We start from the raw sequence: 19,264 nt of genomic DNA, 5'->3' as shown, positions 1-19,264 counted from the left end.
TTTCATTCCGCTTGCATGCTGGAAGCGTCTACGTCTTGTCTGTTTTTTGTAGTTTGCTAGTTGATCGCGCTTGAGGTAAGTAAACAGAGAGCCAGGACAGGAAGTCGCACATCGGCTGCTCCGTAACTGGGGCCAGCAATCATTTGCATATAACATCAACAGTGACTTGTCAATCAAAGAGCAACGCAAACAAACTTTCGGATCTTTTAATCACATACGCGTGCCTCGGTTTCCTATATTTTAAAATTGATTTTTGAGAATGTTCCAACAATGACAATGCTCCGAAATTTTAACACTATCCAAGACTGTCTGGGTGAGAAAAAGCAAAAAAAAAAAAAATTCACGAAAAATGCCCACGAACCTGCATCTCTACCTTAAATTACAGACACAACATACATGATTATTTGATTAAATAAAATATTAAGACACTCACTTTATTTCGTGGTCTCTGGCTTGGTTTTCGAAAGAAATTAAACATTGAAGAACTTGATTTCTTCTCTGAGTCTGTTTTACCTGATACTAGTAAACACATTTCATATAAAATATTTAAATATATATTTCAGCAAGATTTCTACTTAGTATGCTGGTTGCTAAGATTCAAAACATGCTGATAAACACTTACAAGATAAACATCTTATATTTGACATGAATTTCCACGAATGGCAGAGTTTGTAAGCCGTCATAAGAAGTGTCTTGCTCCTGCACCAAGAGCCATCTTAGATGTCTTGTTACCATACTAAGTGACCATCATGAAACTATTGTAAGAGTTCCAAGTGGCCATCTTGGATCTCCTTGTCACTGCACTCTGTGGCCATTTTGGATGTCCTTTTACTGCACCACATAGCAATTTTAGATATTTTGTCATTGTACAATGTGGCCATTTTGGATATTTTGTCACTGTACAATGTGGCCATCAATTCATGCATGTCTTGTAACTGCACCAAGCAGTCATTGAGGTATGACAGATTTAGCTTGCCAAAACATTTTTTTACAAAAAATATTTGGCTTTTTTGAAGTGAAAATATCAATTGGCATGCACAGGCACTATTGGGTCTTTTACATGTGACAAATTTAAATCTGATTGGCTAATGCCAGCAAAATTTTCAAAATATATTGTTCATAGAGACACAGACTGCATGCACTTGACTTACTAGACCGTCCATGTTTTCCAGCAAGTGACTGATCTTCATCACCCTGAAAATTCCTTGGATCAGTAAGAAATTCGGTGAGTGACATTCGAGCCTTCGTTCGTTTCTTCCGGAGCATAAAATCTTTTAATATTTCATCATTATATTTGTCAGAAACTACCTTCTCATGTTGCTTACTAGAGGAGATAAATAATAATAACTCACATGATAGTAAATATAGTGGTGAATAATTAACAAGCTATTAGTGCAGAATGGAAGTAATGGCATGCAGAGGATCCATGACTTACTCGTGTTCTTTTATTAATTCTTGTAACTGAAGGTATGAGCCATAGGCTGTGCTGAAAAAATAACCGAAACCATCAGACTCAAAATTACTTTCACTTTATCAATACCTAATTTTACTTGATACAGGAAAATGAATTGCCTAATATATCGAACAATGGCATTTATCTAACATGTATGTTTTAATGTATGTTGAACATCCATCACACCATGTATCCGTAACACCTAGCACATCATGTATGCGTAACAACAAGCACATGTATGCATAACACCCAGCACACCATGTATGCATAACAACCAGCACATCATGTATGCGTAACATCCAGCACATCATGTATGCGTAACACCCAGCACATCATGTATGCGTAACACCCAGCACATCATGTATGCGTAACACCCAGCACATCATGCATGTATGCGTAACACTCAGCATATCATGCATGTATGCATAACACCCAGCACATCATGTATGCATAACACCCAGCACATCATGTATGCATAACACCCAGCACAGTATGTATCCGTAACACCCAGCACATCATGTATGTTTAACACCCCGCACATCATGTATGTTTAACACCACGCACATCATGTATGCGTAACACCCCGCACATCATGTATGCGTAACACCCAGCACATCATGTATGCGTAACACCCAGCACATCATGCATGTATGCGTAACACCCAACGTAGCATGTATGCGTAACACCCAGCACATCATGTATGCGTAACACCCAGCACATCATGTATGCGTAACACCCAGCACATCATGTATGCGTAACAACCAGCACATCATGTATGCGTAACACCCAGCACATCATGTATGTCGCTATGCGTAAACCCAGCACATCATGTATGCATAACACCCAGCACATCATGTATGCGTAACAACCAGCACATCATGTATGCGTAACAACCAGCGCATCATGTATGCGTAACAACAGCACATCATGTATGCGTAACACCCAACACATCATGTATGTGTAACACCCAGCACATCATGTTTTCGTAACACCCAGCACATCATGTATGCGTAACACCCAACACATCATGTATGTGTAACACCAAGCACATCATGTATGCGTAACACCCAGCACATCATGTTTTCGTAACACCCAGCACATCATGTATGCGTAACAACCAGCACATCATGTATGCGTAACACCTAGCACATCATGTATGCGTAACACCTAGCACATCATGTATGCGTAACACCCAGCACATCATGTATGCATAACACCCAGCACATCATGTATGCGTAACACCCAGCACATCAAGTATGCAGCTATGCCTAACACCCAGCACATCAAGTATGCAGCTATGCGTAACACCTGGCACATCATGTATGCATTACACCCAGCACATCATGTATGCCTTACACCCAGCACATCATGTATGCCTAACACCCAGCACATCAAGTATGCAGCTATGCGTAACACCCAGCACATCATGTATGCGTAACACCCAGCACATCATGTATGCGTAACACCCAGCACATCATGTATGCGTAACACCCAGCACATCATGTATGCCTAACACCCAGCACATCAAGTATGCAGCTATGCGTAACACCCAGCACATCATGTATGCATTACACCCAGCACATCATGTATGCCTAACACCCAGCACATCAAGTATGCAGCTATGCCTAACACCCAGCACATCAAGTATGCAGCTATGCCTAACACCCAGCACATCAAGTATGCAGCTATGCGTAACACCTGGCACATCATGTATGCGTAACACTCAGCATATCATGCATGTATGCCTAACAACCAGCACATCATGTATGCATAACAACCAGCGCATCATGTATGCATAACAACCAGCACATCATGTATGCATTACACCCAGCACATCATGTATGCATAACACCCAGCACATCATGTATGCATAACACCCAGCACATCATGTATGCATAACAACCAGCGCATCATGTATGCATAACAACCAGCACATCATGTATGCATTACACCCAGCACATCATGTATGCATAACACCCAGCACATCATGTATGCATTACACCCAACACATCATGTATGCTTAACACCCAGCACAGCATCTATGTTTAACACCCAGCACATCATGTATGCTTAACACCCAGCACAGCATCTATGTTTAACACCCAGCACATCATGTATGCATAACACCCAGCACATCATGTATGCTCAACACCCAGCACATCATGTATGCTTAACACCCAGCACACATCATGTATGCTCAACACCCAGCACATCATGTATGCGTAACACCCAGCACATCATGTATGCTTAACACCCAGCACAGCATCTATGTTTAACACCCAGCACATCATGTATGCTTAACACCCAGCACAGCATCTATGTTTAACACCCAGCACATCATGTATGCACAACAACCAGCACATCATGTATGTTTAACACCCAATGCAGCATCTATGTTTAACACACATCATATTTAATTTTACTTTTGCCAATGTTTAGTTGGTTGAGTGCACTTTATATTTGAACAGTTCCCTCCCATTAGATTAAGAATAATTTATTTATAAAAGTATGGCTTTGATAACATAATTATTTTACTTTACATTAACATGCAATTGTCTGTTTGGAAAGAAACACTGTAGTTTTACCATACACATTTTCATTAACACTTTAATACATTCAAAACACAAATGCTGACAGAAAATGAGATTAATAACTATACACTATTAACTGTTATTAATAATTGTCTATAATAATTTTGAAAAATATTACTTTAATGTTGCTACAGTAGCAATATATGCATCAGATTTATCAGAAAATTATCAAATTTAATGTTTCAATCATGGGAAACATGAGAATAGCAAAACATGGTATGGTAAATTGAAATCGCCAATCTATTTAATGCACATATCACATATAGCTGCCATACTAATAATTTAAAGACCTTGGTAGGGTTTAAAATAGGCCCTAAATAATGAAGCTCAGATCCTTTCAAGTTTAGCTGTTTTTAAACAGCTCCAGCCTGTTAATTTGTCATTAGTTTTAGGGTCATGTACTCTCAATTGGATTTACGTGTTTATGAATATTACAGCAGTAATTTCATGTCACAATCATGATGATAAATTGATTATGTGGTTAGATTTCAGCTCTAAAATTCAAAAAATACAAACTGGAAAACACACCACAGATAAATGATCTTACGACCAGATTCCATGACACAGGTCAATAACACATTGAATATTCATGGACCTCTACAGAGACAGCAAGACACTTCAGTCTTTTAGAGCAATGAGCATAGAACAGAATGATTTAGTGAAGTATGGAGTAGCGTCTGTTCATGCCAAGCAGAACTGTGCAAACATGGATTCTCTCTAATGCTATCATAATAGTGTTTAGATACAAATATATCCATGCATCTACTACTAATCATAGTATATTTCTAGATCACACCTAATTACCTCCTGTCCTTTCTACTTTCAAGGTCGGATGATGCACTGTCTTGTCTCGCATCTAAGAAATAAGAACAAAAACTCTGCCCTTTAGAGCTTGGAAAAATGTGTCAGCTCTCAGCTTAGACAGCATGTTAGGCCATGTGATAGTAGCTTGCCGCTAGCACACTTAGACAGCATGTTAGGCCATGTGATAGTAGCTTGCCGCTAGCACACTTAGACAGCATGTTAGGCCATGTGATAGTAGCTTGCCGCTAGCACACTTAGACAGCATGTTAGGCCATGTGATAGTAGCTTGCCGCTAGCACACTTAGACAGCATGTTAGGCCATGTGATAGTAGCTTGCCGCTAGCACACTTAGACAGCATGTTAGGCCATGTGATAGTAGCTTGCCGCTAGCACACTTAGACAGCATGTTAGGCCATGTGATAGTAGCTTGCCGCTAGCACACTTAGACAGCATGTTAGGCCATGTGATAGTAGCTTGCCGCTAGCACACTTAGACAGCATGTTAGGCCATGTGATAGTAGCTTGCCGCTAGCACACTTAGACAGCATGTTAGGCCATGTGATAGTAGCTTGCCGCTAGCACACTTAGACAGCATGTTAGGCCATGTGATAGTAGCTTGCCGCTAGCACACTTAGACAGCATGTTAGGCCATGTGATAGTAGCTTGCCGCTAGCACACTTAGACAGCATGTTAGGCCATGTGATAGTAGCTTGCCGCTAGCACACTTAGACAGCATGATAGGCCATGTGATAGTAGCTTGCTGCTAGCACACTTAGACAGCATGTTAGGCCATGTGATAGTAGCTTGCCGCTAGCACACTTAGACAGCATGTTGGGCCATGTGATAGTAGCTTGCCGCTAGCACACTTAGACAGCATGTTGGGCCATGTGATAGTAGCTTGCCGCTAGCACACTTAGACAGCATGTTAGGCCATGTGATAGTAGCTTGCCGCTAGCACACTTAGACAGCATGTTAGGCCATGTGATAGTAGCTTGCCGCTAGCACACTTAGACACCATGTTAGGCCATGTGATAGTAGCTTGCCACTAGCACACTTAGACAGCATGTTAGGCCATGTGATAGTAGCTTGCCGCTAGCACACTTAGACAGCATGTTAGGCCATGTGATAGTAGCTTGCCGCTAGCACACTTAGACAGCATGTTAGGCCATGTGATAGTAGCTTGCCGCTAGCACACTTAGACACCATGTTAGGCCATGTGATAGTAGCTTGCCACTAGCACACTTAGACAGCATGTTAGGCCATGTGATAGTAGCTTGCCGCTAGCACACTTAGACAGCATGTTAGGCCATGTGATAGTAGCTTGCCGCTAGCACACTTAGACAGCATGTTAGGCCATGTGATAGTAGCTTGCCACTAGCACACTTAGACAGCATGTTAGGCCATGTGATAGTAGCTTGCCGCTAGCACACTTAGACAGCATGTTAGACCATGTGATAGTAGCTTGCCGCTAGCACACTTAGACAGCATGTTAGGCCATGTGATAGTAGCTTGCCGCTAGCACACTTAGACAGCATGTTAGGCCATGTGATAGTAGCTTGCCACTAGCACACTTAGACAGCATGTTAGGCCATGTGATAGTAGCTTGCCGCTAGCACACTTAGACAGCAACAGGCTGCCAAGATCATATGTGGTTTCAAATATATAGACTTTGCAAGTTTATCACAGACATTCAACCAGCAACTTCAGTAGATAATAACATCATTATTATTAGATTATATAACTATAAATGCTTTTCAATGAAAAAAATATTGAGGTGAGGGAAAGAGGGGGCCTGTGTAACTGTTATGGGGTGGGGGTGAGGTGGTGCAATATTTACTCGCGACTTCGTTTAAGTTTTTTTTAACTGGATCTTTTTTGTACATGCGAAGGTGGCCTGACATTGACTTGCGCTATCTTTGATGTAAATTGGAACTTATAAATTTGTAGCCAGTGAACAGAAAATATCAACACAAGACCAATATATATCAAATTAAATGTTTTCATGCAGATTACTGCTTCTTATCCATGCTTTCTTACCTATAGTACCTTGGTACCTTGGTAATGTACCAACTGAAAGAGTTCCACGGATTCGTTGCTTAACTACAAAGGCATCATTAACATCTTCTGCACCTTGGCTCATGGTACGTGGCCTCCCAAGCTGTTCCTACAAAATACAAGATATTACAAACCATATGATATATATATGTGCCACAGAATAATGAAACAAGAAATAAACGTCACAGTTTTTGAAAAAGAAATGCATGGTTTTAGGTATTATGAATAAATTAAAATGGATAAAATTATGTTTTATTGTATTGTATCACTGGAACAGTAAGTTTCAATTCATATGGAATTTGCCCAGTTCACATGTAGGACTGGTTGCGAATGAAATGCATTAAAATATTAGCAGAGAAACCTACATAGATATTGAATGTGATCACAACAAATATTCACACTATTACACCTAGCATTTCTGCAGTTCTGATGTGCATCAATAGCCCACCATGAGTACAGATAACACCATGTTTGAATGAAAAAGACCAGACACACCAAAGAAATAATTGGTGGCATGTGGAAACAAATGGACATATAAATACCATTATGAATTGTCTTTGTACCTACATTGAACAAAATCAGTCAAAGTACATCCTAAGCAATGGTTGAGGACTCGTAAAAATATAAGCTTTGACAATGCTCAGTCTTTGACCACTATTATTGCCATTAGAGGGGCAGTCACATCTCTGTATTGGGCATGCCTACTATTATAGCTATTAAAAGGGACAGTCACATATCTGTATTGGGCATGCCTACAATTATAGCTATTAAAGGGACAGTCACATCTCTGTATTGGGCATGCCTACAATTATAGCTATTAAAGGGACAGTCACATCTCTGTATTGGGCATGCCTACAATTATAGCTATTAAAGGGACAGTCACATCTCTGTATTGGGCATGCCTACAATTATAGCTATCAAAGGGACAGTCACATCTCTGTATTGGGCATGCCAACAATTATGACTATTAAAGGGACAGTCAAATCTCTGTATTGGGCATGCTTATAATTAGAGATATCAAAGGGACAGTCAAATCTCTGTATTGAGCATGCCTACAATTATTACTATTAAAGGGACAGTCAAATCTCTGTATTGGGCATGCCTACAATTATAGCTATTAAAGGGACAGTCAAATCTCTGTATTGGGCATGCCTACAATTATGACTATTAAAGGGGCAGTTACATTTCAGTATTGGGCATGCCTACAATTATAGCTATTAAAGGGACAGTCAAATCTCTGTATTGGGCATGCCTACAATTATGACTATTAAAGGGGCAGTTACATTTCAGTATTGGGCATGCCTACAATTATAGCTATTAAAGGGACAGTCAAATCTCTGTATTGGGCATGCTTACAATTATAGCTATTAAAGAGACAGTCACATCTCTGTATTGGGCATGCCTACAATTATAGCTATTAAAGGGACAGTCAAATCTCTGTATTGGGCATGCCTACAATTATGACTATTAAAGGGACAGTCACATCTCTGTATTGGGCATGCCTACAATTATGACTATTAAAGGGACAGTCAAATCTCTGTATTGGGCATGCCTACAATTATGACTATTAAAGGGACAGTCAAATCTCTGTATTGGGCATGCCTACAATTATGACTATTAAAGGGGCAGTCACATTTCAGTATTGGGCATGCCTACAATTATAGCTATTAAAGGGACAGTCAAATCTCTGTATTGGGCATGCCTACAATTATAGCTATTAAAGGGACAGTCACATTTCAGTATTGGGCATGTCCACTTGTATGGCCATTAAAGGGACATATCTCTGTATTGGAAATTCTCTTTCAGTAAGGCTATTAAAAGAGAGTGTCAACACAATGTCCTATGTTTGTGACAAATACTGTTAAATATGCAAAATATCTATGCACTATATTATGTTTTAGCATTGTGTCGGTTGCATTGCGTCGGGTTCAATAAGAAAAAGTAGCTAAAGTGATAAAACATAGAATAATTTATTAACCTTCCTATTCTTATGTTGACCTGATCCAAAAATACAATAAAAATTTTGAGTTGACATGGCAACTGACCATTGTGAGATTAATCAGTTACATCCTGGTTTATTTGAACTGTACCAGATGAAATAAAGAAACATGATAGGATAATGTTGAGAAAACAAATCATCACAACTGCCCTCAATTTTAATGTCATCAAAACATGTACATTGTAACTAGAAATACAATGAGGACCTTAGAACTCTGTAACACAGTTTAGTTAACCATTAACATGAATATTAATGAGCTCACGCATACAAACAAAACGCATGGTCTGAAACACTACGGCATAAACTTAAACATGAGAACACTTATTCACTATTAGTATTGCCTTTATTTACAATTGCACTAAATATATACATTGTATATACACAATAAATAAAAGTGATGTCGAGTAAATAAATAAATGCATCATGACGTTTTAAATATGTCAAATGCTAGGTGAGGCGACGGTAAAATACAAATGGTAAATGTCCAATACAAAAAAACAACACATGCACAAATCCACCTTTGATCACCTCAGTGCGTTTGTGTTTTGATAAGCCACTGAGCATGGATCAGTTTTAGCGTGTATCTATATGAACACCGTTGTTGGTGTCTTGGTTTTCATTCATACTTTCCATGACCTTCTCGGCATACTAGGAGTTGAAACATGATTTCAAGACTTCTTTGTAATCTTTATTTACGGATAAATCTAGCAGGTGTAATATGTCTGTACAAGCTGCTGGAATAAATACCCCCTTGATATTATTTTCTGCTAAAAGACTGACAAGCTTTTCCCCACTATGAGCTTTGAATACACCAAACAAGGCAAGTATTTTGTGGTCTAGCGGCAACCCAAGTTTCACGCGTTGGTCTATGACGTAGGGTACAATAATTTTCTTGACATAACACAGCATTGATTCTTCAGTACTCCAATGGGACATTGTGTGATCCACGAGCCATCCATCTGGGAAGTTCACATTGGGATGGATCGATTGGTTTTTCCAGCATAAATAATTTGTGGATCCAACAAATTTCCCGTCATTGAGACAGCGAGCACTGACGTGATTTGTCGTTTGTCATCAAGACCGGAAATCGTAATCTGCTTGTTTCCTCTTTCTTTGAGAGTCCATTCTCCTCCTGGTAGCATGCTAACACCAGTTTGGTCCCAGTTTATATTTTATTTCTGCTGGTATTTCATGCTCTTCTCAGAAAGTAATTACTCGTCCAATGAATGCGTCCCTTATTTCTTCAAATTCGATCGGCAACTTTTTTATGCTTTTGTGCCCTTCTGCCTCACAAAGTTCATGCGCTGGAGTAATGATTTCGCCCATGAGCTGGTGATTTCAATGTGGCCTCCAAACTGCTTCAGTTTACTTTAGTCCAGTTTCATTACAATACCAGTAAAGGCACCCATGACGATTCTGTTGTTAATCACCCCACCATTTAACCTCACGTCGCGTATCCATTTTCTGTACCCATGTGTCAAGAGCAACAGGGGTTGACCTCTCTGACCTTTAGGCAAAGTTGAAACTTGATCTGCGTGGTTGGCAACAGCCTGCAGTTTCAGGAAGTTTGATTTAATGCTTCGAACTGTGCTTTCGTTCAAGTTTATCTTCAATGCTTTGCTGAATTTCCTCGATGTCTTCTTACGCCAATTTCGATTGAAGATTTCACTATTTTAGCTCAAGTTTCACCGTTGTAGAAACTGTACTGGCCTTGTTTTCTTTTTCGAGGGGTTAGGTTGATTGATTTGATCATTGGCAGCTTGAGTTGACGTGGCATCTTCTTCTGTTGTACAGAGATTTGGATAAGGCAGACCAGGAGTACGAGGTGAACTAACTTTCTTTAACCAGCGAACTAGAGACATGACGTTTGTTGAACACAGGATCAGAATGACATTTGAACGAAATATATTGCTGCTTAAATGGACTAAACTCGTTTGATCTTATCGGCAAGCTGTTAGACTTCACAGCTTGGTTTTACTGGAAATCAACGGGTTTATCATCATCTTCTACCTGTTAACGAGTAACACCTGCTCAGTAAAAAATTGCACCAAGACAGACTTACCGCATATGTTTTTTATCACTTTATTTAGAAACAATAGTCAAACATTCACAGTTTCATTGAATGTAAACTATAGTACAGGGCGCACGCTCGCGACGGGACAAATCGAACAAAAAAACTTTATTTCAGGCATGAATGGGAGTTACTCCGGTACCCCGGAAATCTTCGAACTGCTTTGTGTGAAACAGTCATTTTATGGCTATGCGCGAAAATAAAGTAATTTACAGTATAAGATATTAATTAAATAAGCTGTATTAATCATGTACATGAATACAAACTTGTCAAAAATGTCAAATGTTTGTATGTATGTTGGAAGCCATATAATTGTGAACTGAATTTCTCAATGTTCATATAGTGAAATTATTTGAAAACTGGGAATAGAATGTATTTACCATATTTTCTCTATTAGTAGGGCATGCACTCAAAATAAGTAATATTTCAAAGGTTTAGTTAAACTGCCAAAACAATTTTTGGATTATAAATGTATGTGCTTCTATTGAAGATGTACTTGCAATAACTCAGGAAATAGATTCTGGAAGAATGGTGTATATTTTCCCATACCAAAAATAGTCACTAAGGAATAGGTGTAACACAGGTTAGATTACAGATAAGGAATGCAGTTATTATTATTATCCTTGACAAATTTCATAAATTGTGATTATAACAAAACACTATGACACATTAATTATCAGAAGTGTTTTGGGTGTAATGTATCGAATAATAATTACAAAATTGTAAAGTAGAGATAGGGATAGCATTTACCGTATTTATCCGGGTATAAGCCCAGGGTCTTGAACATGGAAAATTGCCAAAAAGAAGGGGTGGGCGTTTGCCAGGAGATCCCCGGCAAAAAAAACAAAAATTCACGAAAATTGGCAACACGCAGTTCGATCGAACTGCGGCAGGGAATAGAACGGCAAATGAAAACATGCAACGGAAATAAATGAACAATATGCAAAACTAGAAGTAGAACAAAAATAATGTATTGCTTATAATGTGACAAAAAACCAGAAATAATAAAATCGACATTTGAATTAGGATTTTACCGCCGACAAACACGCGTGAACTCAAAACTAATTAAAATATCAGGGGTTAAACTGCGTAAAATGATTTCTGCTCTTGACAAATTACGCATCAACCGTCATACAAGATCAATAATAATTTACGAATTTACACAGTAAAAATTTTAAAAATTCATAGCTGTTTGAAAAAAAACTTTTCAGATCTTTATTTGTACGTTCAATGGCATCTTCGTCAAACTCAAAACCCTCAAAATCCAAGTCGGCGTCACTGTAGCCGTCGAACAAAATCCCTACAACTTATTCCTGAAGTTCGTCGATATCGTCCCACACAATTTGGACCTAGCACTCTTAATCCACGGATTTCGCAGTCTGTCAGCTTGGCACTTTTCATTCATGTCTAATCATAATAAAGAGACAAGAAAAATGGGGTCGCTCTGCTGCGTTGACACACGATGCTTTTGTTTACAGTCTAGCAATCGTCTTTGACCTTTATGCATCTGCTTTACTGATTGGCTAATAATAACATCACTACTCGTATTTCATCATAAAGGTCAAATCGTGACATTGCTTTTTTATCAGACTCAACGCTTATTAATCACGGTGAAAGTTATCATTCAGCAAGTTCTGGCGGTTGGAATGTCTCACTATATGGATATCGCGGTGGACTTGAAATAGGAAGTTTTTTTTTATCCAACGACAGAAGAATGTTTTCATGACGGTGATGAAAGATGGTAACAAAGTTGGCAGTCTTCGGCGTGACATTGCAAAATTGCTGACCCCAGTTATAGATTCGCAAGCTGCTACAAAATATTTTATAAAGCCAAAATAACATGATTTCAACCACTCTCCCAGGTACGGGTTGCTACAATATTGCAACATTGGTTTCATTGTCGACGGCGCTAAAGCCGATCGAGTGCGACACTTGCGGCTCTCCTTTTACGATTTGCCTGAATCGTTTCTAAGTTACTAAGGAAGCACAAATCAAACGGCGGCCATTTTTAGGGCCACGACATATTTTAACAAGCAGCCTATCGGCTGAGATAGCTCCGCTGTTAGAAATGCACATTTCAATTAAAGAACTGAAGACATCATCAGAAAATGAACAATATGTATAGTATCAAAGCAATCGGACTTACAGTTTTTAACAAGAAGTCGAAAATATCACTTTCTACCAAAAATGACCAAAATATTCACCAAAATTAGAGAATGGAAGATATCATCACGAAATGAACAAATCTGAGAAAGGTCTACATGTAGTATCTATATATGTAATATCAAAGCAATTGAACTTTTGGTTTTTAACAAGAAGTCGAAAATATCACTTTTTACCAAATATGACAAAAATATTCACCAAAATTATAGAATCCAAGATATCATCACGAAATGAACAAATCTGAGAAAGGTCTACATGTAGTATCTAAATATGTAATATCAAAGCAATTGAACTATTGTTTTTAACAAGAAGTCGAAAATATCACTTTTTACCAAAAATGATAAAAATATTCACCAAAATTAGAGAATTAAAGATATCATTACAAAATGAACAATTCTGAGAGAGGTCCACATGTAGTACCTATATATGTAATATCAAAGCAATTGCACTTGCGGTTTTTAACAAGAAGTCGAAAATATCACTTTTTACCAAAAATGACAAAAATATTCACCAAAATTAGAGAATTAAAGATATCATTACAAAATGAACAAGCAGCCTGTCGGCTGAGATAGCTCCGCTGTTAACAATGCACATGGCAATTAAAGAACAGAAGATATCATTAGAAAATGAACAAATCTGAGAGAGGTCCACATGTAGTACCTATATGTATAATATATCAAAGCAATTGGACTTGCGGTTTTTAACAAGAAGTCGAAAATATCACTTTTTACCAAAAATTACAAAAATATTCATCAAAATTAGAGAATTAAAGATATCATTATGAAATGAACAAATCTGAGAGAGGTCCACATGTAGTACCTATATATGTAATATCAAAGCAATTGGACTTGCGGTTTTCAACAAGAAGTCGAAAATATCACTTTTTACCAAAAATTACAAAAATATTCACCGAAATTAGAGAATTAAAGATATCATTACAAAATGAACAAATCTGAGAGAGATCCACATGTAGTACCTATATATGTAATATCAAAGCAATTGGACTTGCGGTTTTCAACAAGAAGTCGAAAATATCACTTTTTACCAAAAATTACAAAAATATTCACCAAAATTAGAGAATTAAAGATATCATTACAAAATGAACAAATCTGAGAGAGGTCCACATGTAGTACCTATATATGTAATATCAAAGCAATTGGACTTGCGGTTTTCAACAAGAAGTCGAAAATATCACTTTTTACCAAAAATTACAAAAATATTCACCAAAATTAGAGAATTGAAGATATCATTACAAAATGAACAAATCTGAGAGAGGTCCACATGTAGTACTTATATATGTAATATCAAAGCAATTAGACTTGCGGTTTTCAACAAGAAGTCGAAAATATCACTTTTTACCAAAAATGACAAAAATATTCACCAAAATTAGAGAATTAAAGATATCATTACAAAATGAACAAATCTGAGAGAGGTCCACATGTAGTACCTATATATGTAATATCAAAGCAATTGCACTTGCGGTTTTCAACAAGAAGTCGAAAATATCACTTTTTACTAAAAATGACAAAAATATTCACCAAAATTAGAGAATTGAAGATATCATCATGAAATGAACAAATCTGAGAGAGGTCTACCCAAGGTACATATACACCAAGTATCAAAGCATTCAGGCTTGTAGTTTTCAAGAAGAAGTCGAAAAAGTAAAACATTGACACGGACGACGACGACGGAGACGGACAATCACTCATATGATAAGCTCCGCTCGACAAAGTCGACAGCGGAGCTAACAAATCTGAGAGAGGTCCACATGTAGTAGCTATATATGTAATATCAAAGCAATTGCACTTGCGGTTTTTAACAAGAAGTCGAAAATATCACTTTTTACCAAAAATGACAAAAATATTCACCAAAATTAGAGAATTGAAGATATCAACATGAAATGAACAAACCTAAGAGAGGTCTACCCAAGGTACATATACACCAAGTATCAAAGCATTCAGGCTTGTAGTTTTCAAGAAGAAGTCGAAAAAGTAAAACATTGACACGGACGGCGGACAATCACTCATATGATAAGCTCCGCTCGACAAAGTCGACAGCGGAGCTAATAAAAAGAGAACTACCGTTTCTGCTTTAATATACATTTTTATAGACTTGCTGACTGTTATGATTCAGAACGCGCTGCCCTGAAGGCAGAAAGCTGTCACAGCTATTTTGCGTTCACTCGCAATTAACATTTTTTATAAGTATCACGACAGTCTTCAAGAAAGTCAACTGTTAATACAACCACAGTCAACGAATAGAAAATAGTTTTTTTGTGTAGAAAAAGACCCCCTGGGCGTGTGCCCGGATATGACCTCAACTCCTTTATTGTGTCAAAAGTGGGGGGTGGGCGTTTGCCCAGGCATGGGCTCGGATAAGTACGGTATTTCTGTTGTCTGTCTGTTGTTTCTATGTAATCAACAGGAATAGTATTAATTATAGTTGTATATGTATATTGTTTCCATGTATTTAACATGAAATTAATAATTATAATTGTCTATTGCTATGTTCACACGGCAGCATTCTACCAGAGCCGAACTGCTGCTGCTCCTTCTCCCACAGATTAACAGGAGACTATCTCCAATGTGTTCATACGGTCGAGAGACTAACGAGAGCCAAAATCTGTCATAGTTCGTTTCAGTTTGATCAGAGCCGAACCAAAGAGTGCCTTCAAATAATTACATGTAGTATGAAAAAAACATAGATGAAAATGATGCTGGTGTCGTGCTTGTATTGTTTCTTTACATGGCACGATGCTGTTGAGCCGGGGGCAAAAAAAGAAACAATCACGAGTCTGAGCATGAAGGTAGAAAAGACAATGCACTGGTGTTATGATTTAACTACTAGTTCCACTATCTCCAATAAACAGGAAACACGGCAGCTACATGTAAAATGTGTTACAGCCTATTCGCTTAAGTTATTGTTATACTGTTGTGATATGTGTGACAGTTGTCAATCTAAACCTACTAGGATCACGTCACATTACCATAACCGCTTCTACAATTTTTATATCTGGTGTCTTTAAAAAGTTTCTTAAATTTTCTTTAGAACTGTTCACAGTTCAGTCCCTTCGTTCAAATTTTTATTATATTATTTTAATTTTGTACGCCATTTTTCTGTTTCCCGGTGATCTGTCAATCTATTGCAGTATTTCTTTACTCTGCCAAATAGATAGGGTGCGTACCTCTTCGTCAAGCCCAAAATTGTGTGAAGTTACGAACAATGTTGTCTTCGCCATAATTGAAATAAGAAGTTACTTGAAGAAGACGACTGAGGGTGTGATTCAGGCTCTGATAGTTGGGCCCTGCGTATACACGGTCGGGCCATGTCGGGGCTCAACCCTATCGGAGTTCAACCCCAAGGGTTTAGTGAAGCTGAACTTAGCTCGAGCCGTCTCGAGTGAATGCGTATACATGGCTATTTTTGATGGCTCAAGCCGTAGGGCTCAGATAAAACGCTGTCGTGTGAACGTAGCATATATCTATCATTAATTATAGCCTATATTTACCTTCAGTTCAACATCACATTGTGGTGACATAACATTTACATTGATATCATCATCAGATTTGACAGTCGCTTCACTTTTTTCTCTTACAGATGTACTCTGTTGTTCAGGTTCTACAAGATATGAAAAATAAATGTTTACAATAATTATTACTGAATTGTCTGAATTGCTCACTCGGTTTGGGAATATGCAGGTGTATTGCTAAGATACTGTACCCAAAAAAAAATTTTCATTCTTTTTTTTATGTACATTTGTACTTCACATGTTAGGCTTTGAACAATTAAAGTATATACATTTGTATAAAGAAGCAGGATCATGTAGGTACCTAATGCACACAAGGGGCCATATACATGTAGGCACCCGTGGTATTGTGCATGCACCCAAGGCATGTTGGCATCTGCGGGGTCACATCAGCATCTGCGGGGTCACATAGGCATCTGCAGGGGTCACATAGGCACACACGAACGCAATTTTCATTATTTTTGCTGAGAATGGCATGCTTTTATTTCCTAGTGTTTTATATCATAATAAAGCAAGCTTCAGATTTATGATTAGAATTTTCTCAAAAACGTGTTGTTTTCAAATAGTGGATTGATACAAATACAAATTTGGGACTTCATTTTCAAATTGTTGCATACATGAAAGTTTAATGGGCCGGCAGTACAAGACCTGTAGAGGTTGTATTATATGTATGATAATTTTGTGTTAAATGTATAAAAATGAGCACAACAAATGTAGCCATTACATTGTATTCATACAAATGCCAAGCGAAGAAAACTTTTGTCGCCTCTAAAAAAAAAATATATACCAGCGCAATTTTACAAATTTTGATAAAGCTTCATAGCAAATTATGTTCATTTGGATCACAATTAACAAGGAAGTTATAATACATGAAAATATGCACACAAAAAATGGCTTTCAAAGGATTACTAAGCATTATTGAAACAAATAATTGAATACGAATTCCCATCAATCAGACTTTACCTAGATGCACTTTTAACAAATGAAAAGTAAACACCTACTTCTTCAATTTATTGTTACCATAAGAAAAATAGTAAGACTAATTTTTGGATTAAATTGACCTATATTTACATTACTCCTGTGACTATGCATTGTAAACATACCTACACATCATGGTTACATTAATTGCAGAGTAAGTATGTAATCAGTACAATGAATTGAATACTGCAAATGTCAAAGTTGAAGACCCAACTTGCTGGGTTAGGGGAAAAATCTACATTCATCAATGATTAATATCGTCTGCTACAACTGCTCATTTAGGCTACATAATAAATATTACATTGGTGAAGAGCCATAAACCAAAACGTTATATAACTATATATATTTAGTTACTAACAGCTACCATTATTTACCACAATTTTCTAGTTATATTGAATAGTTACTAACAGCTACCATAATTTACCACAATTTTCTAGTTCTTTTGAATAGTTACTAAAAGCTACCACTATTTACCACAATTTTCTAGTTCTATTGAATCGTTACTAACAGCTACCACTATTTACCACAATTTTCTAGTTCTATTGAATAGTTACTAACAGCTACCACTATTTACCACAATTTTCTAGTTATATTGAATAGTTACTAACAGCTACCACTATTTACCACAATTTTCTAGTTATATTGAATAGTTACTAACAGCTACCATAATTTACCACAATTTTCTAGTTCTTTTGAATAGTTACTAAAAGCTACCACTATTTACCACAATTTTCTAGTTCTATTGAATCGTTACTAACAGCTACCACTATTTACCACAATTTTCTAGTTATATTGAATAGTTACTAACAGCTACCACTATTTACCATAATTTTCTAGTTATATTGAATAGTTACTAACAGCTACCACTATTTACCACAATTTTCTAGTTCTATTGAATAGTTACTAACAGCTACCACTATTTACCACAATTTTCTAGTTCTATTGAATAGTTACTAACAGCTACCACTATTTACCACAATTTTCTAGTTATATTGAATAGTTACTAACAGCTACCACTATTTACCACAATTTTCTAGTTATATTGAATAGTTACTAACAGCTACCACTATTTACCACAATTTTCTAGTTCTATTGAATAGTTACTAACAGCTACCACTATTTACCACAATTTTCTAGTTCTATTGAATAGTTACTAACAGCTACCACTATTTACCACAATTTTCTAGTTATATTGAATAGTTACTAACACTACCACTATTTACCACAATTTTCTAGTTATATTGAATAGTTACTAACAGCTACCACTATTTACCATAATTTTCTAGTTATATTGAATAGTTACTAACAGCTACCACTATTTACCATAATTTTCTAGTTATATTGAATCGTTACTAACAGCTACCACTATTTACCACAATTTTCTAGTTCTATTGAATAGTTACTAACAGCTACCACTATTTACCACAATTTTCTAGTTATATTGAATAGTTACTAACAGCTACCACTATTTACCACAATTTTCTAGTTATATTGAATAGTTACTAACAGCTACCACTATTTACCACAATTTTCTAGTTATATTGAATAGTTACTAACAGCTACCACTATTTACCACAATTTTCTAGTTCTATTGAATAGTTACTAACAGCTACCACTATTTACCA

The 19,264-nt window shown here is 37.1% G+C and overlaps 1 protein-coding gene across 1 annotated transcript in view; it reads right to left on the bottom strand.

The window, feature by feature from the left end:
* LOC100367081 (rho guanine nucleotide exchange factor 28-like) overlaps window positions 1-19,264 on the bottom strand; it is a 144,590-nt gene that overhangs the window by 22,090 nt on the left and 103,236 nt on the right. Inside the window, exons 13-18 of the mRNA XM_085506827.1 lie at window positions 16,644-16,753; window positions 6,885-7,011; window positions 4,849-4,900; window positions 1,436-1,486; window positions 1,152-1,324; window positions 434-519 (exon numbers count right to left, since the gene is read on the bottom strand). Of these exons, the coding sequence (XP_085362953.1) occupies window positions 434-519; window positions 1,152-1,324; window positions 1,436-1,486; window positions 4,849-4,900; window positions 6,885-7,011; window positions 16,644-16,753 (599 nt within the window). The remainder of the gene's footprint in view (window positions 1-433; window positions 520-1,151; window positions 1,325-1,435; window positions 1,487-4,848; window positions 4,901-6,884; window positions 7,012-16,643; window positions 16,754-19,264) is intronic.

Source organism: Saccoglossus kowalevskii, chromosome 13 (assembly GCF_978046115.1).
Source record: "Saccoglossus kowalevskii chromosome 13, keSacKowa6.1, whole genome shotgun sequence".
Classification (NCBI taxonomy): Eukaryota; Metazoa; Hemichordata; class Enteropneusta; family Harrimaniidae; genus Saccoglossus; species Saccoglossus kowalevskii.
This window is presented reverse-complemented; position numbering and strand designations above follow the sequence as displayed.